The sequence below is a fragment of the Pelophylax lessonae genome (genome assembly GCF_965119305.1).
Source record: "Pelophylax lessonae genome assembly, chromosome: 7".
NCBI lineage: Eukaryota > Metazoa > Chordata > Amphibia > Anura > Ranidae > Pelophylax > Pelophylax lessonae.
Genome location: NC_138774.1, coordinates 268321375 through 268342096, shown reverse-complemented (window position 1 = coordinate 268342096; position 20722 = coordinate 268321375). Strand labels below are relative to the sequence as shown.

At 42.9% G+C, this 20722-nt stretch overlaps 1 protein-coding gene across 1 annotated transcript in view; it reads right to left on the bottom strand.

Moving 5' to 3' along the window:
- The window catches only part of COL27A1 (collagen type XXVII alpha 1 chain), a 582809-nt gene that overhangs the window by 319359 nt on the left and 242728 nt on the right, over positions 1–20722 (bottom strand). Inside the window, exon 15 of the mRNA XM_082264626.1 lies at positions 183–236. Within this exon, the coding sequence (XP_082120752.1) occupies positions 183–236 (54 nt within the window). The remainder of the gene's footprint in view (positions 1–182; positions 237–20722) is intronic.

Here is a 20722-nt window from a genome sequence, read left to right as displayed (position 1 = left end):
TTTGCAACCAGCTATATACTATGTGTTTAAAGAGAAAAAAACACACAAAATGCATGGAGACTCCAGCAAAAACACATCAAAAACATGGGTATAAAAATGCAAAGCGTGCCTGAAAAATGCATCAACCCCACAGATGTGAACCTAGACTAAAAGTCGTGACAGATTCAGTTTTGCTCACCTACCTTCAAACCTTTAGGTCCTATGAAGCCTATGACTCCAACAGCGCCCATGTCACCCTGATAGGAACAAAATCAGAGAGGTTAGAGACAAGGGCTACAAACATTAAAATGCATTTTACATTGACAGACAAGCATTTACATTCAGCAATTACCAGATATTTGTATTTAAACAATAGATAAATTATTCAATGTTATACATAAATTATTGAAATAAGCTAAAGTTTTACCGACCACACAGTAGGCAATCAAGGTGCTGACTTTTTTAGGTGACTTGCATAAAACAAAAAAAAAAAAAACTGAACAAGCTTCCACACCAGTACATACTCTCACATACACATTTATTGCAGCATTAAATAAAGCAAAGATGATGCACAAAGGACAGCCATTCAGATCAACCACTCAGAATACAAAGGGAATTCTCATTGGCTACTCTAGGTTTACTGCAATTTGCTCACCACTCTTTACCTTCATAATATTCTTTGCACATCATTCTTTAAGTAGAACTAATGGCATACATTTTTTTTTTTAACTAAAGAAAACAAAACATATTGTGGAGAGGCTGCACACCCCAATGAATCTAGAAAAAAAAGGAAGGAAAAGCCCCCAGGGGTCTTAAGCAGCAAATAACAGTAGGACTATAGATATATAAAATGTTTTATCTTTATTGGAGAATTATTTTAAAAAACTTCATAAGAATTGATCATATCAAACATCACAAACTGATAAAAAGCAAAGGACAATAATGAAACGGTTATCACGCCCAATAGAATTGACCCCAACACGTTTCGACCTGTACAGTAAGGTCTTCCTCAGGGGGTATGTTATATCCTATATGTGTGTAGCACCCTACAGGCAGGTTCTAGGTAAAAGTATAGTGGGCCTTGGCTGCCTAACAGCAGGGCCATGATTTCAGCTGGCTGTCATGTCTCCCTGGTGTGTCTGCTGAGAGGGGAGTCTCCCCACTGGCTCCATGAGAGGATTCTCATTGGACAGTGGAGGAAACCCAATCAGAGACACACTCAGGCCTGTATCTACCCCAGAAGGCAGATTCGGCCGCAGAGGATTCTGGGAGTGGGTATAAGTTCTGAGAGAACACATGACACAGCGTCTTTGGTGGGAAGCAGAGTCCCAGGAGGGAGAGTACGGCTGTCTCTCCTCATTTCAGAGGAAGCGGGTGTCTTGGGTGGCGGCCTGGGAATCCAAAGAGTGCGGAGCTGAGCTGCAGAGGGGATCCAGTGTGCCGAGAACCAGCGGAGAGAGAGGGTTTCAGTTCCAGGAAAGCCTACAATGGTCGTGAGTACTGTGGACTGTCCCTAGGGGTCTGCCTAGTGTCAGAGGGAACCACTCCGGAGAAGGTTATAGGGATCCAGGAGCCAGCTAGTGTAAAGGGGGTACCTAGTCAGAGGACCCTGAAGTATAAAGGGGGTACCAGTGGTTGGGCCCTGAAAAGTCAGTGTACAGTGAACAGAGTTATGAGTTGCAGCAGCACAAGCAGTGACAAGGAGCTACCTCAGCCAGTGAAGGGTTGGAGGGAGCTGTTCAGTGACTTTTGAGCTAAATCAAGTATCAGGAGTCAAGAGTTCTACAGTCCTGGAGCTTCTGAGCTAACAAACAAGTTAAAGTCGAGGTTCCAGCACTAATTCAGTCAAGCAGTATTTGCAAGGGTCAGGAAGCGCTGGTCGGCATTCAGCTGGCGCCAAGACAGCGCTAGTGAGCATTTTTTGTACAAAGTCCCAGTTAAGCCTAGAAGAGCCAGAGGAGTATCCCACTCATTCCCTTCTCCCATCCCCTAAAAACAATATAACAAAACAAACCAAAGATGCCGGAATGGTCATCGTCTCAGTTCTCACACCTGGGTTCACAACTTAAATGTGTTGGAAGTGTTACCGGTACTGATGGCAGACCCAATTATTAGAAATATTGCTACATGTGATAGATGACTAATAGCCAAAAAACACTTTCATGAGTACAGGGTGAGGATCCTCCCAAAAAGGTGGGACCTCCAATGTTCCCACAAGGGGTGAGTGGGACACACTGGCTTGCAAGGAGTCACAAATAAAGCTCACTGTGTGGGGACAAGACGTCTATCTATATCAAAATAGTAGTAGTGGTATCCAGTGATACTCAAAGGATGGTTATAGATAATCCAGGAGTGAAAGGAGCATTCCATCAACCAGCATTCCAAGACAATGAGACTTTTTTTTTTTATTTTGGATGGAGTTAAAACCTTTGTCAGGTTTTTTTCCAATCTGTACCCCACTGGGGAAATTTCCGTTCACTTCCTGTCGCATAGCCAAAGGAGGACGTGAGAGGAAGTGCTTTCAAAGTGAAAGAATCTCTGGATGTCACCAGAACTAGGATTCCAATTGGAACACTACAGGTGTTCTAATCTCCATTTATCCAGAACTTAAAAAAAAAAAAAAAAAACTTTTGCCTTTAGTTATGCTTTTACCTTTACAATAGTATTCAAACCTTTAAAAAAAATCTGCAGAACCACACGACTCCTCATGGGAAAAATAAACTCAGAAGGGCACATATATGAAGTATCAAATGACCAATTCTCAGAATAATTGCAGCTGAATGCACAACCTTTGCTATAAATTCCACATACAAACTGTCCCACTGTACACCCAGTGAGTTGTATTGCCATTGTTGTACCTGTATCATTCACTATATTTATATAACTGATCATATCTTGGCTGATACTGATTGATGATGAACTATTATTAAAAATAGGAAAATGTGATTGAAAACAATTTACTGATGGCGAAACACTGTTCCTTGTCTAAATCCATATTTACTATGGCGGATTTCGTTGGGCTGAATGTCGCTAGCTGGTTGGTGAATGCAGAGAAATCAAGGTACATGATTGTGCTTAAAATGTATCTCTCTTTAAAAGGAGATAAAAAGATGATATGGAGTTTTCTATGGACCAGGGCTACCACATATATCCAATTGTGCACAGTAATCTAGTGAACTTTAATGGCCCGGGGTACTGTATGCATGCTCAAAACATGTACAAAATAAAAATTATTTCACATGTTCCAATCTGCACCAATCCCTAAAATATAATGCAAATAAATACATATTTGTGACTTCAGTTCTGGGGAGCATCATGTACTGACCATAACAGATCTGTACAGTAAGCATCCTCCAGAGTCTACACTCCCTGCTTCTTCACATGGTTTGGATCACTGCGAGCAGGAAAGGTACAGGACTTTAACACATGCCCTGGCCCTCTGTTGCCAAACACATGCCTGGCCCCTGCCCTATTGGTCTCAGTACCTGAACACCCAATAGCCAGCCTCAGAAGCTATCACACTGATGTGCTCTGCAGAGTGCAGGAATCTTCTTTCATGGAATTTTTTATTTTTTTGCACAAATTATGCAGGGGCCACAGCTATAATCAGAGGTAGACTGTAGGTAAGGTGGCACTAAGTATGAGCAGAAGGAAGTATCTAGTACTTAATACAGGCCTGCTTTGAGCTGCCTACAAACACAAGAGCATATTGATCTGACCGGGAAACATCTGTATACCTCTAAACCCTCCATAGTGTCCCCTGGCTGAGCCTGCTTGTGGAAAGAATCAACTGGCAATTATGGCCCCCAAAGACAAGCTAGCATCTGACCAGTTCCCCCTTCATGCTCTTAACGCACAGACATAGTAATTTGTAGAATCTGAAAGTGTATGTTACCCAATGACAGTAAGAACAATGGTATCAATAATAAATGTATCAATGCATTTTAATGTACATTTTAAATGTGTGCGAGAGATTTTTTTTATATGCTCTAGTACATTTTGGATGGATTGCATTTTAAAGAGTAAGTCCACACAAAATTAATATTTTAGTTTTTGGTAGATTATGGAGAATGAAACCAACTGACAGTTTCTTACATTACTTGGATAATGGAAAAAAAAACTTGCAATTAAAGCGGGGTTCCACCCAAAAGGCAAAGAAGCTCTGCTTTTTTGCTTCCTCCTCCCCTCTGGCGCCACATTTGGCACTTTTCAGGGGGGAGCGGGTACCTGTTTTTGACAGGTACCCGCACCCACTTCTGGGTGATGTCGCTGAGGTGAGGTCACCCAGAAGTTCAGCCCACTACCCCTTCCCCCACTGCCGGGCCATTCACATAGCGCAGCGAGCGTTGCGCATGCGCAGTAGGGTATTGGCTGTGAGGCTGCAAGGCTTCACTGCTGATTTCCCTTACAAGGAATGCCGGCGGTTGCACCTGGGAGCTGATTGAAAAAAAAACCAGCTGGAGTGCCAACATCGTGGGATCCCTGGATAGGCAAGTGTCCTAGTATTAAAAGTCAGCAGGTATAGTATTTGTAGCTGCAGAATTTTAATTTATCGGAGTGGAGGGGGGCTGGAGCTACCCTTTAAAGTGAATGTAAAGTCAGAAGTAGTAAGAAATTAAACTCCCTGTAAGTTTTTTACCTTCTAGTTTTACTGGTGACCAATGTCACTGGGAGGGAGTTAGAACAGAAATAAAGGGAAAATCTTCCAATAAGGACATCTGTTCTAGTGACAACTGTCTAAAAAGGGATTTTCCTCTACTTTGAAGAGATTTGGTCTTACTTCCTGTTAAATCTATGCAACAGACAGTGAAAGGAAATCTCCCCATTGTTACACAACACAGGCAATGTTACACGGACAAATGTGAAATGTTTGTGAGATGGACTCCTGACACCCTGCCTGGATATCTCCGCCAGAGAGCTGCTTCTTCGCTGCTGGAACACAGGAACAAGGTATTATAGCTGGGAACTGCACCCAAGAACTAGACGACACTAGCTTAGGTGCAAACAGTAACAGCCTTTATTAAAAATTCACACATAATTTATACCACATAAAATCAGATAAGAGCTTGATCACAGTATCTTAAACAATGCCCACCCCAGACAGCCCGGCGCCTACATAGGTGTACATAAAAAACAGACACACTCACAAAATATAATAGTAATTCAGGGGCAAACACAAGGGAACAGTCCTTCAAAAAACAGGAAGTGTAACAAACAGGTGGATGTGGACAGAAAAGGTCCCTGCAGCCAGTGTACATGAAAACCCTCTTGGGGAAAAGGTTCCTTGTAAAACCCTCCTTAGTCCTGGGTCTGTAGTCGGTGGAAACGAGGCTGGCTCCTAGGCCCCTACAGCAATCCAAGTCACGGTGGTTCCCGTGACAGTTTGAAATACCGGTCGGTTTATCATTAGCTGGAACAAGTAAAAATTATTCTCTACATTAAAATTATCAGTGATAAGTGGGATGGTGATAATGGCTCTAGTATGGCCAATCTTGACAAAAATCCTTCAAACGGGGGCCAGATATGAAGATTCATGTGTATAAAAAGCTTAAAAAAAGCATCAAAAAGTCTCAGAGTCCAAAAACGCATATTATTTATGGTTCCCAAACAACAGCACAAAAAAGCCAACACCTTTTGGGGGCTCAAGAACCTTCCTCTTCTTAAAAGCTTAAATGAAATGCATAATCAGAAGGACTCAAAATTTGTACAAACCACCAAAGACAATTTTTTTGCTGTAGAAGGTTTAGCCTAAAAAAGTGAATCAGCAAAAGTGCAAAAAAGTTTATCGTTTGCTGTTTCCCATTGGGGGATTATTCTTCAGTTTTTATCCTAGATATCCAACAAAAGGTGGGAGGTAATCTCTATAAAATATGGGGATAGTTATCACCGGAACAGGACTCACTTCCTGGTTTGGTGTCAATTCTAAAACTGTTCACTTCCCATTACTTTCTGTCTCCATGACAGTGGTTCAGCCAACAACAATCCTGGACAGCATTCTAATTATTCCCAACTCTATCCAAATCAACAATAAAAGGGTTATTCCTATATATACACATTTTAGTCTTTCTCTACTCTTCCTAACCTACCTAAAATTGCTATGATTATTAAACTGTGCACATGGGAGATTTTTGCAGGTCTTAAAGAAAGGCAAGACACTTATGTGGTCAAATAACTGAGACTTTAAGACTATGCATTCAGTTTAAAACTGTTGCAAAGATTGGCCCTTTCTCTCACTTGGCCCAAACATTTCAGTATTAGCATAGTACCTCTAGCATTCTTTCATATTGTATTTAAAGGGTTACTTTAAGACAACCTCAGCGTGAGTTTCCTGTGGTGCAAAAGGTAGGTGAGGTCTTTAGCTATTATTTTATCTGCACAGGAGATCTTCCCATCTGAGTACAGTGGCTTGAGGCTGGGCTTGGAGCCAAGGACAGCAAGTTTCCTGTAACTAGCTGAAAGAGCTTTCTATGGCCAGTGTAGAAAGGTGCTCTTGTCTGTTAGATACCTGGCTCTACTGTCGCTAACTACAAGGATCTGAAGTGCACAAGGAAGGGGCCACAGATCAAAGAAACAGGAGACGTGCCCCTTCATTTTTCAACAAGCCTGGGACAGATATAATCAGAGGTCCGAGTATTGTGCTCGAGACTTGATCTACTGAGAGGCAAAGGATCGTCTCAATGAAGGAAACACAAAAGGCTATTTACTAGGCTTGTGCACTCCCAGCTGTGATATTATTTGCATCAATAAAACTAAACTGTGCTACTTTACCCCCTCTGTGGCTGCCGGTGGGAATGTTCTTTCCTGCACCAAGCTGGCTTGGACTGTTTTTCCAAGTAAATAAATAAAACATTTCTGCAACAAGAAGGCCCTTATTTTACAAGCTTTTGCTTTGGTCCGTGACACTATTCTTCATGTTATGGATCTAGAGCAGTGTTTCTCAACCTTTCTTCAGTTGTGGCACCCTTAACAATTCTGCAAAATCTCGAAGCACCCCATTTTAAAATGTAAAACAAAACCCTAAACCAATAGTTTTACATAACACAGCAACATCCATACACATGGGCCATCCAACATTAGAAGTGATTTATTCCTCCACTATTGCAAACTGGTACAGCCTAGTATTCTAAGGTTTCTCTTCTCCCTCAGTTTCTTTTCTTCTATTTGCTAATGTGACCCTAGTGCTGATGGAGAAGGGATGAGGAGGAGTAAAAAGGTATGCTGTGCAAGCACCCGTCATTCGTGAGGTCACTGGTTGTCAGGGTACCAAGTGGCTTGACCTGCACAGTGCCTAGGGTTGTCAGGGTGCCAGTGGCTTGACCCGCACAGTGCCCAGAGCCACGGCACCCTGGTTGAAAAAGGCTGATCTAGAGTACAGACTTTTTAGAAATGTCTTTACGGAGTGCCTGCCTTACCAGCTCATCACAGAAGCTAGCTCATAGAAGCAGGACAGCGAAGGCAATAGGAAGGATAAATGAAAGTCAAACAAGGCAAAAGAGGTGGGCCCCTGGAATTATTCATATGAAGGGGTTCCTGCATTAGTGGGTAGTGCAGGAAAAGCAGGACACCCAAGTCAGCTACAATATACATGTTGAATGCAATATGAAAATAGCATTCATGTGGCTGAACGGATACTCTTTTATTAATGTAGTGTGAGATGGCTTTACCCTATAAGGCCACCATAATGAGCAGAACACCAAAACGCAATATGCCCTGATTAAACCACAATATACAAGAGCCTTCATCATGCCAAAGAATGGTCTCTACTGCTTTGGGATTAAATACACAAACAATGATACAGGAAACACACACACTTATTTGATTATACTACAATGGCAAAGCATGCATGCAAAAAGAGTGCGTGATGGAACATTTTAGTTCCACGGATCAAAATTTCCAGAAAAAAGTGGTCTACTGCAAAGATCTCATTACTAAAAATTTACAGAAAGCAAACAATTGACTTGCAATTGTACATTTTTTGAGACATACTGCTATGGCAAATAAGGACATTCCAGTGACAAAATCTTTGCTCTAGTATATTTCATCCTAGGAAGGCCTAATCTTTGAAATACAGCATTCCGTCACAAAAGAAATGGGTATGGAAACATACGGGTGAAGCCTAAAGAAAGCAGTGCTGTTTTCAGGGCATGTTAGGGTTAAAGTTACATGGAGATTTACCAAAACTGGCGCACACAGAATCCAGTGCAGCTGTGCGTTGTAACCAATTATCTTTTAGGTTTTATTGTCAAAGCTCTGGATCACACTGCTGCAATTTCTCATGTGATTTGATGCGATGTGCGACACAGAAAGTGGCATGACAAGTAAAAACACATTCATTTCAATGGGTGCCATCTTAATTGCTGCAACTCAAGAGACTCAACTCCTTGCGACATGAGAGCCATAGACTGTTATGTTAAAATCACAAAAGTCACAAGGAAGTGGAATCTTTGTCTTATCTTTGTGACTTTGGCTGCGACTTCAGAGGGTTTTGTAAGTTCAATATGTGTCACACTCTGTATTGCTATGATCCTAAATTGCAAAACTTCAATGTTGCATGAAAGTCGCAATGCAGTCACATGAAAGGTCGCATGGCTTTGGGGTTACAGCAATGTGAACTGGGTCTGAATTGAATAGGCTGAAGTTAGAAGCGGATTGTTAATGAGAAAGCCACTAATGGTGAGCACATTAGCCACCTATCCACAGCTTAGTCATGGTTTAGGAGAATGTGCTAGCACAGTTCATAAGCAGATACACATTTAAAAGAAATCTGGAATTCACTCCAACACTTCACCTTTATTGATCCTTCATGCAAAACACATCACAGACATTGCGGGGTACAGTAAAAGTTAACACGTTTCGCACTGACTAGCGCTTACTAATAACCTTAGCTGTACCCCACACTGTCTAAGGTCTTTTGCATGAAGGATCGATAAAGGTGAAGTGTTGCAGCGAATAACGATTTTTATTGTTTAGAAGCTGATTGGATAAAATGCACAGCTGCACCAGATTATGGGTGCATCAGTTTTAATAAATGTCTCCCAAGCACTAGAGTTAAAGTGTGAGGGGGGGGGGGGCGGGGGTTGTTCTTTAAATCATCTGTCAAGCAATATGCACATCCACATGACTGATACAAGTGAACTCATGCTGTCAGGTGAGACCTAATTAAGAGGCTTAAGTTAATATTGTATTAAACAAGGGAAACTGTAAAGCAACCTCAAAAAGGGAAAAATAGACCAGAATTCAGCGATAGATTTTATATGGCAGACTTGGTGGGTCACTAAAAACAGTAAACGGTACACCGTTATAAGAGTTCCACACAGACTCTGGCTTTCTGCCTCCTGTGGAATACATGGACAACTACAGGGCACACACTCCTGATCTCCAGCGTGCAAAGCCAGGGACGCTGCATGAGAGTGTAACTTCCAACAAGCCTCCTCTTTGTACTGGCTCATATAAAGCCCCCTTCAGCCCTCTGTTTATCCAGGACAGACCCCAGCTATTTACAACCACACGAGTTTCACATTACACCGCCTGCTGCCCTTTAATAAGATTTCTTTCGGAAAAAGCCATCTGCGGACAGCCATGGACTCGGACGGGCGCGAGCTGGTGCCGGCAGCTTTTGTGTTAACTGCCATCACAGACTGACAGGGAAAGGGTTAATGCAATTCTCTACCTTATGCCAATATTTATGAAAGGGGGACTCTGTGCCTTTAATTACCATAAGTACGAATAGAATGAAACGATAATTTGCAGAAGTAACAACATGTGTTAATGACTGCACAAAGCTCATTGATTGCCATGTTTATACACTGTGAAGTTAAAAGAGGAAAAACTTTTTCTCTTTAAACTTTAGCCACCTCCCTGTGAGTTTGTTTTACTTTTTCAGATGAATTCAGGAAATGTTTCATATAGGAGCATAGTACAGGTAAGGAAAAATACCTTGAAACCGCTGACCTCTGGATGAAAAGGTTAGGTGCCTAACTGTTATACAGACCCGCTGGACAAGGGGCAGCCCGTCCATTGGGGGCGCAGTGGCCCCGCCTCCCCATCCATGCGTCCGGCCCCCTAACCAACATGCAGGGCGCCGGATGCATGGATTCCAATAAGGGATTTTTTTTTGAACCACGTGATTAGAGACAGAGGCTCTAATAGGCTTCAAAAAAGGGTGGGCTCAGGGCGCAGAGCACTGCGCCCTGAGCCCACCCAGGTGTGTGACAATAGCGAATTAATATTCACTATTGTCACACTGACTCTCCTCCCAGCCAATCAGGAAGAGGGTTGTGAAGCCCCTTTCCCGATTGGCCAAAAGGAGAAGCGATCTGACTGGCCATTGGTCAGGAAGAGGCAGAAGAGACATGGCTGGCACATTGGTTTGACGCCCCCCCCCCCTACCCGAATTACCGAGCACCAGCCGCCACTGCGCTGGACTAAATATTTTCTAAATCACTGAAAGCAACTATGCAGGTGAGAGAAGTCAAAGAATAAAAGTATACTAGTTCTGCATCAGTGACTTATTATATGAAAGAAAAAAGGGTTAAGCACGAGTCAAGGAATACCCATTTTCAGGGGACTAGTTCAGCAATGGCAGCCTCTACTTGTAAGAAGAGTAGAGGAATGGTCGCACATCCCATAGGATGCAATCAAAATGTATTAATAAAGTAAAAAAAGCACAGGATGCAACAGGCATCATGCAGGGGACAAAAGGATGTTGACCATTGTTTTTCCTTGCAGCAAAACAAACTAGAGCTTCACAATCCCTTTCTGGTGCCTTAACGTGGTATTGATAAGACAACTTTAATGACTTTCTAATAACATACATGTCTGGCTACTGGAAGAACTGGTATTATATATTAAAATGATTTACCTTCTCAGGCAATCTGTATGTGAGCAGCCATTTATCAATCCATATTCTACAGCAGGGATTCCCAAACTACGGCCCTGCAGCTGTTGCAGAACTACTCTTCCCATGAGGCATTGTAAATCTGACATTCACATACATGGCTAGGCATATATAGGAATTGACGTTCCTGAACAACTGGAGGGCCGTAGTTTGGGAATCCCTGTTCTACAGGATGGAAGTGTTCATCACATGTGCCACTATTGGTTTTTCTGTCTCATGTCCCATCTATGGCCAGCCCGAGTTGTGACTTTTGTGCTGCGAGTAGATCACCTCATACTGATAGCAGAGGTAAACAACAACTGGCCCCACTGCAGTTCAAGAACTACAGGTCCAAGCTTATTCTGGAAGCAGTGGTTAGCTATCTTTGGCTCCTTATGAAATGGAAAACATTCTAGAATGATCTTTAGAAAAAAAGGCTGTACATTGATGGGTATTTTTCGATCAGCCAACAAGCTGACTAAAAAAAACAAACTTAAAAATGGATACCCCCATCCACACAAGTAAGATGGATAGAGGAATCATCCCTGCGTTGTTAATGTATTCTGAGAGCAGGGATTCTTCCACTGTCAGAATACACTGATCAGCACTGCAGCTGCTGAGCGAATTAAAATTTTCCAACAATCCCGCTGAACAAAAGTCAATAGTTAGACTGACTTCGGTGTGTGTGTGTGAACGGCCATAGATGGATCAATATTCGGCCAGTCCCTACTGAACCGGCCAAATTTTGATCCATCCATGGCCAGCTTAAAGATATATTTTGGGCTTTACACCCGATTACAATGTAAGGCACAAAAATGTATGTTTCTTTTAGAAGTCACTATACAAAAGTTTCAATAAAGTAAATCAGTTCTAGGCAACTGCAGGTACAGTAGATATAAAAAGTCTACATATCCCTGGTAAAATGTCAGGTTTCTGTGATGCAAAAAATGAGACCAGGATAAATCATTTTTCCCATCATTAATGTGACCTATAAACTGTACAGCTCAATTGAAAAACAAACTGAAGGGGGTGAAGTAAAAATAAAAAAAAAAATAAAAAATAATGTGGTTGCATGCGTGTGCACACCCTCTTATAACTGGGCATGTAGTGGTGTTTAGAATTAAGCAATCACATTCAAACTCATGGTAAACAGGAGTCAGCAGGGCTGCTGATAAGGCAGTACAACCAGTCCTGTTGTACTAGACCCAGGCCCCATCAGCTAAACAGGAGGGCCCTGGGTAGCTTCATTGCTCATTTCTGAATTAATACATTGCTTTTACTAGACCACAACCCCAATCCTACTTGCTTACCAGGGCTTAAATTACATTTCAGTGGGCCCCATGAGGTTAAATGTGGGGCCCAGGAGGTGGGGTGTAGGCAGATAAAGTCAGTGCTGCTGTTCCGCTGCACCCCAGGGAGGGTGGGTGGGGTGTAAGCGTGGTTGGGGGGGCCCCGTCAGGAAGGCTGTACGGGGCCCCATGATTTGTAACAGCTGCCTTGTGAGTCAGGAAACACCTGCCATAATTTAAAGTGAATCAGATTAAACCCAAATAAAGTTCAGCTGTTCTGGTACTGACATTTTCTTGCATCCTACAGCAAAAGTCACGGTCCGCAGAGGGCTTCCAAAACCTCAGAGGGATCTCATTGTTAAAAGGTATAAGTCAGCAGAAGGGTACAAAAGATTTTTCAAGGCATTAGATATACCATGGAACACAGTGAAGACAGTCATCATCAAATGGAAAAAATATGGCACAACAGTGACAATACCAAGAACTGGACGTCCCTCCAAAATTGATGAAAAGACAAGAAGAAAACTGGTCAGGGAGGCTGCCAAGAGGCCTACAGCAACATTAAATGGGCTGCAGGAATATCTGGCAAGTACTGGCTGTGTGGTACACATGACAACAATGTCCCGTATTCTTTATATGCCTGGGCTATGGGGTAGAGTGGAAAGACAGAAGCCTTTTCTTACGAGGAAAAACATTCAAGCCCAGCTAAATTTTGCAAAAACATAATCTGAAGTCTCCCAAAAGCATGTGGGAAAATGTGTAGTGGTCTAATGAAACCAAGGTTGAACTTTTTGGCCATAATTACAAAAGATATGTTTGGGGCAAAAACACCACTGCACATCACCAAAAGAACACCATACCCACTGTGAAGCATGGTGGTGGTAGCATCATGCTTTGGGGCTGTTTTTCTTCAGTTGAAACAGGGGCCTTAGTCAAGGTAGAGGGAATTATGATAAATAAGAAGGCACAACCTTCTAAGTGTATCTGTTTATTCTTACAACACATGTAATAAAATGGATTTCACTCACACAGTGTGGAGATTGGGCTAGCAAAGTTGATTGTCCTCCTCCGGATGTGCAAGATGACAATCGCGGGGATCCTGTAGATGTATCGGGGTCCGCTTCCTGCTGAAAACTAGAGAGCAGACAAATGCTTGTCTGTGTGTGGTGGGCAACTCTGGGACTCCAGGAGTGGAGTAAGCCCTGAGATGGGAAGTCCGGAGACGTCAGCAAAGTGTGGAGATTAGACTGTCACAAGAGGAGAGAACGGTGCAACTGTGTGCAGTGGCCAGCCGTGACCAGGCTGGCATGCAAGCCAGAAGAGAGCGGGATCAACCGGCGTCTAGCCATGATGATGTCACACAGTGGGCGGTGAAGTGGGCAGCAACATGTTTTGGAACCTCCTAGCTCCTTCGTCAGACCAAATCTGACCTTCAATTGCTAGAGGTTCCGATACCCTCATAAAGGAAGTGCTGCAGCAGTCAATAAGTGAAACTTTTCTTGGGATTTCCCAATAGACTCCTACAGACTTCCACTCTCTTCCTAGGAACAGGCCTTTGTATTGGGGTTTATCTAAATATACTGTTTGCACTGAGAGTTTTTTTTACTTTTTTAGAGTAAATTATGAAAAGTTTCAAATACCAGTAAATATTGGCACAAAACCTTCAGGCTTCTGCTAGAAAGCTGAACATGAAAAAGAACTTCAACTTTAAGCATGACAACGACCCAAAGCACACATCCAAATCAACAAAGGAATGGCTTCAACAGAAGATTAAAGTTTTGGAATGGCCCAGCCAGAGTCCAGACCTGAATCTGATTGAAAATCTGTGGGGTGATCTGAAGCGGGCTGTGCACAGGAGATGCCCTCGCAATCTGACAGATTTGGAGCGTTTTTGCAAAGAGTGGGCAAATATTGCCAAGTCAAGATGTACCATGCTGATAGACTCATACCCAAAAAGACTTGAGTGCTATAATAAAATCAAAAGGTGCTTTAACAAAGTATTAGTTTAAGGGTGTGCACACTTATGCAACCATTTTATTTTTATTTTTTTTTATTTTTTCTTCTCTCCAACAAAAAGACTTCAGTTTGTTGTTCAACTGAGTTGTATAGTTTATAGGTCACATTAAAGGTGGAAAATTTCTGAAATTATCTTTGTCTCATTTTTTTACATCACAGAAACCTGACATAATAAGTGGGGTGTGTAGACTTTTATATCTGCTGTATACACCCTTTTGCTGTGGGAAATGAGACTGGTCTTACCTCTTGAACTAGAGCACAGGGCCCACTAGAGGACACCGGCCCTCAGACCACCCTCATGAAGTCGGTTTCTGATTGTTTGGTCAGGGACATTCACACCAGTGGCCTGCTGGAGGTAATGTTGTAGGCCTTTGGCAATGCTCATCCTGTTCCTCTTTGCACAAAGGAGCAAATACATGTCCTGCTGATGGGTTAAGGGCCTTCAACGGTCCTGCCCAGCTCTCCTAGATTAACGTCCTGTCTCCTGGAATCTCCTCCATGCTCTTTAGACTGTCCTGGGGGACACAGCAAACCTTCTGGCAATGGCACGTATTGTGCCATCCTGGAGGAGTTGGAATGCCTGTGCAAACTCCATAGGATTCAGGTATCGCCTCATGCTTCCAGTAGTGACATTGACCCTATCCAAATGTGAAACTAGTGAAAAACAGTCAGAAAAGATGAGTGGGGAAAATAATGTAATTTGCCTCCACCTGTAAAACCATTCTGTTTTGGAGGTGGTCTCATTGTTGCCCTATTTTTAATTTCATTTACACCAAATCAGCTGAAACTGAATACCAACCCCTCTCTGCTACTTAACTGACCAGATCAATATGCCAAGAGTTTAATTGACTTGATGCTATACTCTGATATAAAAAGGGTTCCTTTGATTTTTTTGAGCAGTGTATGTGGTCCTCCTACTTTGCAGAGCTACAATTTCCAGCATACTCCTAACCAAAGGTCCTCAACCTGTTGGACATATATTGCAGGGTGTACTTCTCTTCAGTAAAGTGTATTCATCAGGGGAGTGCTCTAACAAAAGATAAACTGTAGACCTGAGAAAGTTTTTTTTAAATATTTAAAATCATAAAATGTATACTGGAAAAAATTTAGACAACTGGGAGTTCTTTGCAAAAAATGAACACTAATCAAAATTTAGATTGGGGGGGTCTTAAAAACTGACTTAGCGGAACATAGTTAAATAGAATCAAGAAACATAACTCTGGGTCATCCTTCGAAAGATATCTTGCTGTGGATAGCTATGAGTCCTAGCATGTTTTGGAAGGCTGTACAAACGGTTGCACCTCTGCTGTCGTAGCGGTGTATTTTAGAGAATAATTAATCTGGCTTGGTAAAATTGTTAGTTCCATCTACAACCATAGTGAAACAATTTTTGTTGACCCATTCTGAAATATTATATATTGCTCCTGTCTATTTCTATTGCTATTTCCTTTACTGGAAAACCCCCTGGATACCCTTTGAACTTTCACCTTTTTTATAGCAAGCTCCTGTTATATGCATGTAAGGAAAGTCTGCATTCCCTAATTGTACTAACCTTTGTCCTCTCTACTGGGTGGTCATGTGGTTTATCGCTTGCCCTTATGTAAAACTTCTTCCTTAGCTGCACCAACAACCTGACCAACTCTATCTTCAGCATGTGTGTTTTTATCCTGCCAGGAATAAGACTCTCCTGTGTGCTCTAATAAGCCTTGACACACACCTCAAAGTGATCACATTGACAGTTCCATGCTGCTGAGGTTAATTCTATTAACAACACTAATCAGAAGTCATGAAATAGTTTAGAGGTCTGTTTAACATATGGTCAAAAGCGGTCAATCACCCGACTTCAAAACCGTGCTGAACAATTCCGCTTATACGCTCGTACTGGCCAAGTGAGAATGTATATGCACTGTGCCAATTCCTCTGATGCCAATCTACTCTCAAACGGCCAAGGTAAAATACAACCCGGCAACCTCCCAAAACAGACAGCTAGAGAGCCTGAAAATGTCACATAGGGCTAAGCCGCATTTTTGTGTCCTTTTTATTTACAACAGCAACCCAAATACACTTTTTTGCACCTTGGCAAGGCATTTTGCTAAAATGATGTTTCATTTTTCTTTTTTTTTTTAGGGACTGCAGACAAAATCAGGTGGCCTAACTGAACCCAAATGTAATGTTTTTATCCATTTCCTAATTCAAGCAAACCACATGGTACTGTGTAAGCAAGACACAACAGGCACCAAGACACCGAAGGTTCACACAAGCAATTGTCTGTAAGGTTTGTGTATTCAATCACCCTGGTCCGATTATATAGTGATGTTGTATTTCAAGCAGCCACCTTTTCCTTAAGGTCAGTGGTCCTACAAGTTTTCAGATGCCTGCAGGACTTGAACTTTGGCTCTGAGTGGAAAGAGGAGGAAAATGTACCACAGGCAGTAGTAGGTAGAGATGACTGCAGCAGAGGTAGCAGACAAGAGAGTACCCAGTAAACATAGCCAAATGTAATACTGACTGATAATATAGGAGCCCACTTGATCAGTTAGGAAAAATAACAATCCCTGGGCAATGTGTGGTGATGTTTAACCACTTATGGAGTGGAAGATTTTCCCCCTTAATGATCAGGCCATTTTTTGCGATTCAGCACTGCGTTACTTTAACTGACAATTGGGTGGTCGTGTGATGCTGTACCCAAATAAAATTGATGTCCTTTTTCCCCACAAACAGATTTTTTTTCCGTGGTATTTGATCACCTCTGCGATTTTTGTTTTTTGCACTATAAACAAAAAAAAGAGCGACAATTCTGTCAATTCTGCGACATTTCGGCGGACTGATCGGACACCTTACTGACATTTTTGACACTTTTGAGGGAGACAAGTGACATTACTACAGTAATCAGTGCTAAAAATATGCACTGTTACTGTACTAATGACACTGGCAGGGAAGGGGTAACACCAGGGGTGATCAAAGGGTTAAATGTATGCCTAGGGGGTGTTTTCTAACTGTGGGGGGGAGATGGGCTTATGAATTCAACACAGGTACCTGTGTTCCTAAATAGGAAGAACACCGCAGCCCTGTGTTGATAGCCGACAGAACAACAGTCTGCTGTGTTTATAACAGCAGACCGCCGCTCTGTGTCCACGGGGAGCGATTGCGGGTGCCCGGTGGCAATTGCGGCCACTGGCCCCGCAGATCAGCTTCCCAACTGGCAAATAGGTGCACGCGCCCCCACTATCGCTCCTGCGAAGCATCATACTGGTATGGCATTTTGCAGGAACCTGACAATGTATATCTGATATATATGCCAACCAGCCGTATATCAGATATAAGGCGGCTGGTTGGCAAGTGTTTAAAATGGGTGCCACAGAGACAGAAAGCCAACCAGTGCTGTGGTCATCAAGCCATCTCCCAGTAGCAGCTGTGAACAGTCAGTCACAGACTGCCGTGAGGCAAGGCTGTACCTAATCCCATTAGCAGGCAAGCTTTCTGGCTATCTGACAACACCCTCCTCCTAAGGGAGACCATCCAGAGCTATTTTTTTCAAGATGTGACTGATGGAATCTCTTTATCAACCATTGAGCATGAACGCAAGCTAGAGCTCAGAATGTTCCTTAGGCTGTAACCCCTTCAAATAGACATGGTCTTCAAGAGAGCACCTGACCCATTTAGAGTCCATAATCTTTTGCACCTCCTATTCTTCTTGACTGTTCACGAGTACTTGAGCACTAGAGCTTGAGAGGTCATGGATGTCAAAGGGAGCACAACTTTTATTAATGAGACATTAAATATATTAGGTATCTCTGAGATGGAAAAAAAAACAAAAAAAAACAAGAGTTAGGCTTATTCGTAACTTGGTTTCTAGGAGTCGTCCAGGACAGCATAGGAGAGAAGGCTCCACACCTGGAGGCAGGAAACACAAATCTTAAATACATAAAGGGTGGTCACCATCCCTCTTTCCCAGTCTTTTAATCTGGGAACTTCCCTGGAACGGCTTCTGAAACAACAAAGAAAACATGCGTCCAAGGTCATAACAGCATATAGGGAGGGAATCCCTGCTGTGCTGGACGACTCCTAGAAACCGAGTTACTGGTAAGTCTAACTCTGGTTTTCTCCAGTTGTCTGTCCAGGACAGCATAGGAGAGGATCAACGAGAACTTACCAGATTGGGTGGGGGGACGACTACCGCCTGGAGAATCTTTCTCCCGAACGCTTAATCCTGCGCTGAGAGAAGGTCTAGTCTATAATGCGTAACAAACGTCAAGTAGGGTCGAGCTGATGTTGCTGCTCGGCAAATCTTTTCTGGTGCCGCCCCAGCTCGCACTGCCCAAGAAGCTGACAGTGCCCGCGTGGAGTGAGCCCTTGGGGAAAAAGGCCATTCCTTCTCCAGAATTTTATAAGCTTCCACAATTGCCTGTTTGATCCACTGGTCGATTGTGCCCTTCAAAGCTTGAAACCCCAATTTTTGCCCAAAATGCAAAATAAATAGGGTATTCACTTTCGTAATGCCTTCGGACAATTCCAAATAACGCAAGACACAGTCCCTCACGTCCAGTTGGTGGAAATCTGCTTCTTTAGGATGTACAGAAGGAAGGCAAAACGATCTCTTGTGGAATTTAGAGGCCATCTTAGGGAAGAACTCCAGATCCCTACGCATTACTAGTCTGTCCTCAAAAATTTGCAGGAAAGGCTCCTCAATAGAAAGTGCCTGCACGCTGTATCAACAATAAACAAGAGGATAGGGTCTGGATGTCTGTGCATGTGAGCATTAACAAACCCCATCTTCAATTTATCAGGCTTTCAGAGCTTAAGAAGGCAAGACACAAGTATTACCACTTTTTTGGGGCAAGAATCTAATAAATGTTATGATCGTGGAAAAATTGACTGTAAAAATTGTCAAAGCCAGTGAAGTGCTGGATTGTCTTCAAGTCCTGTGGTTGTGTCCACTGGAGGACTACCTAAACCTGGTCTGAATCCATGAATATTCCAGTGTGAGAAATGAAATATGCAAGGAAGGGAACCAGAGACTGGTGAAAAAATTGGGTTTTTGACTTACCGTAAAATCCATTTCACTGATGTTCATTGACGGACACAGCTTCTGGTATTCATAACCATTGGGTTATACTGCCCCCTACAGAAGTAGGACACTAGGAAAAAAATAATTCTGGCTACATCCATGGGCAGTCACAGGGGGTATACTCCCTCTCTCTGCTATAGCTTTATAATAGTTTTGTTACAATCAGTGTCAGGAGACTAAACTCCACAGAGGGGTGGGTGCTGTGTTCGTCAAAAGACATCAGAGAAATGGATTTTAGGGAAAATCAAAAATCCCATTTTCTCTTTTGTTCATTGACGGACACAGCTCCTGTCATTCTTGCCCATTGGGACGTCCCAAACAGTGTTAAACATGAGAGGTGAAAACAACCAAAAAATTAAATTCCCAAGGCTAAACATTAGCCAACCAGGCGAAAGGAGCTCAACTGGAGCCCACATGAAAAAAACAATACACCCTCAAGGAGGATCAGGTCCTCTTAAACAGCAGCCTGCAAAACCTTGTGGCCGAAGGAAGCATTCGCAGATGCCAACACATCCACTTTAAAAAACTTTTGTAGAAGTCCACCGACGACCAGGTGGCTGCAAATCTGCGTCACTGATGCCTGATGATGGAAGGCCCAAGAGGCACTAAGCACCCTAGTAGAGTGCGCCTTGACAGGGAAAGGAGGAACCTGACCCCTGATGGAAAAGGCCTAAACCACCATCTGTCTCATCCATCTGGAAATAGTCGCAGAGGAAGCATAGAGTCTGACTTCCTGAAAGACTCCGTAGCTGGCAGGTAGACCCTAATTGCCCGGGACCACATCCAAGGCAAGGCAAGGCGATTTCCTTCAGATGTTTAGGCCTGGGACACAGGCAAGGCAACACAATGTGTTCATTCAAATGAAAATCAGAGACAATCTTAAGAAGGAAAGATGGACAGGGATGAAGAACCACATGCTTGTGAATCACCAGATAGGGTGAACAACAGGATAACGCCACCAGTTCAGACACCCTGCGTGCAGAGGTGATAGCCACCAAAAAGGCCACCTTCTGGGACAGTCTAAGCAGGGGAATCTCCCAAATATTTTCAAAGGGAGGCTTCTGTAGAGCTGAAAGCACCAAATTGGGATCCCAAGGCGGCAACTGAGCCCGCACTGGAGGGACAAAATGTTGGACACCCTGAAAAAAGGTATGCGCCAAGGAGTGTGTGGCCAAAGGTCGTTGGAAGAAGACCCATCAAAGCCGACACCTGGCCCTTGATGGTACTCAAGGCCATCTTCTGCTCAACCACCCAATGAAGAAAGGTTAAGATCCGAGCCACTGAGAAGGAGCAAGGATGAACCCCAAGCGACTCACACCATGCAATGTACGTCTTTCACGTATGATGGAAGAATTCCTAGCTTTCAACAGTGTAGGAATCACTGATTCAGATAAACCTTCAGATATTCTTCAGCACCTAGCATTCAACAGCCAAACCGTCAAAACCAGCGACTGTAAAGCAGGATGGAATATCAGTCCTTGGGACAGTAGATCC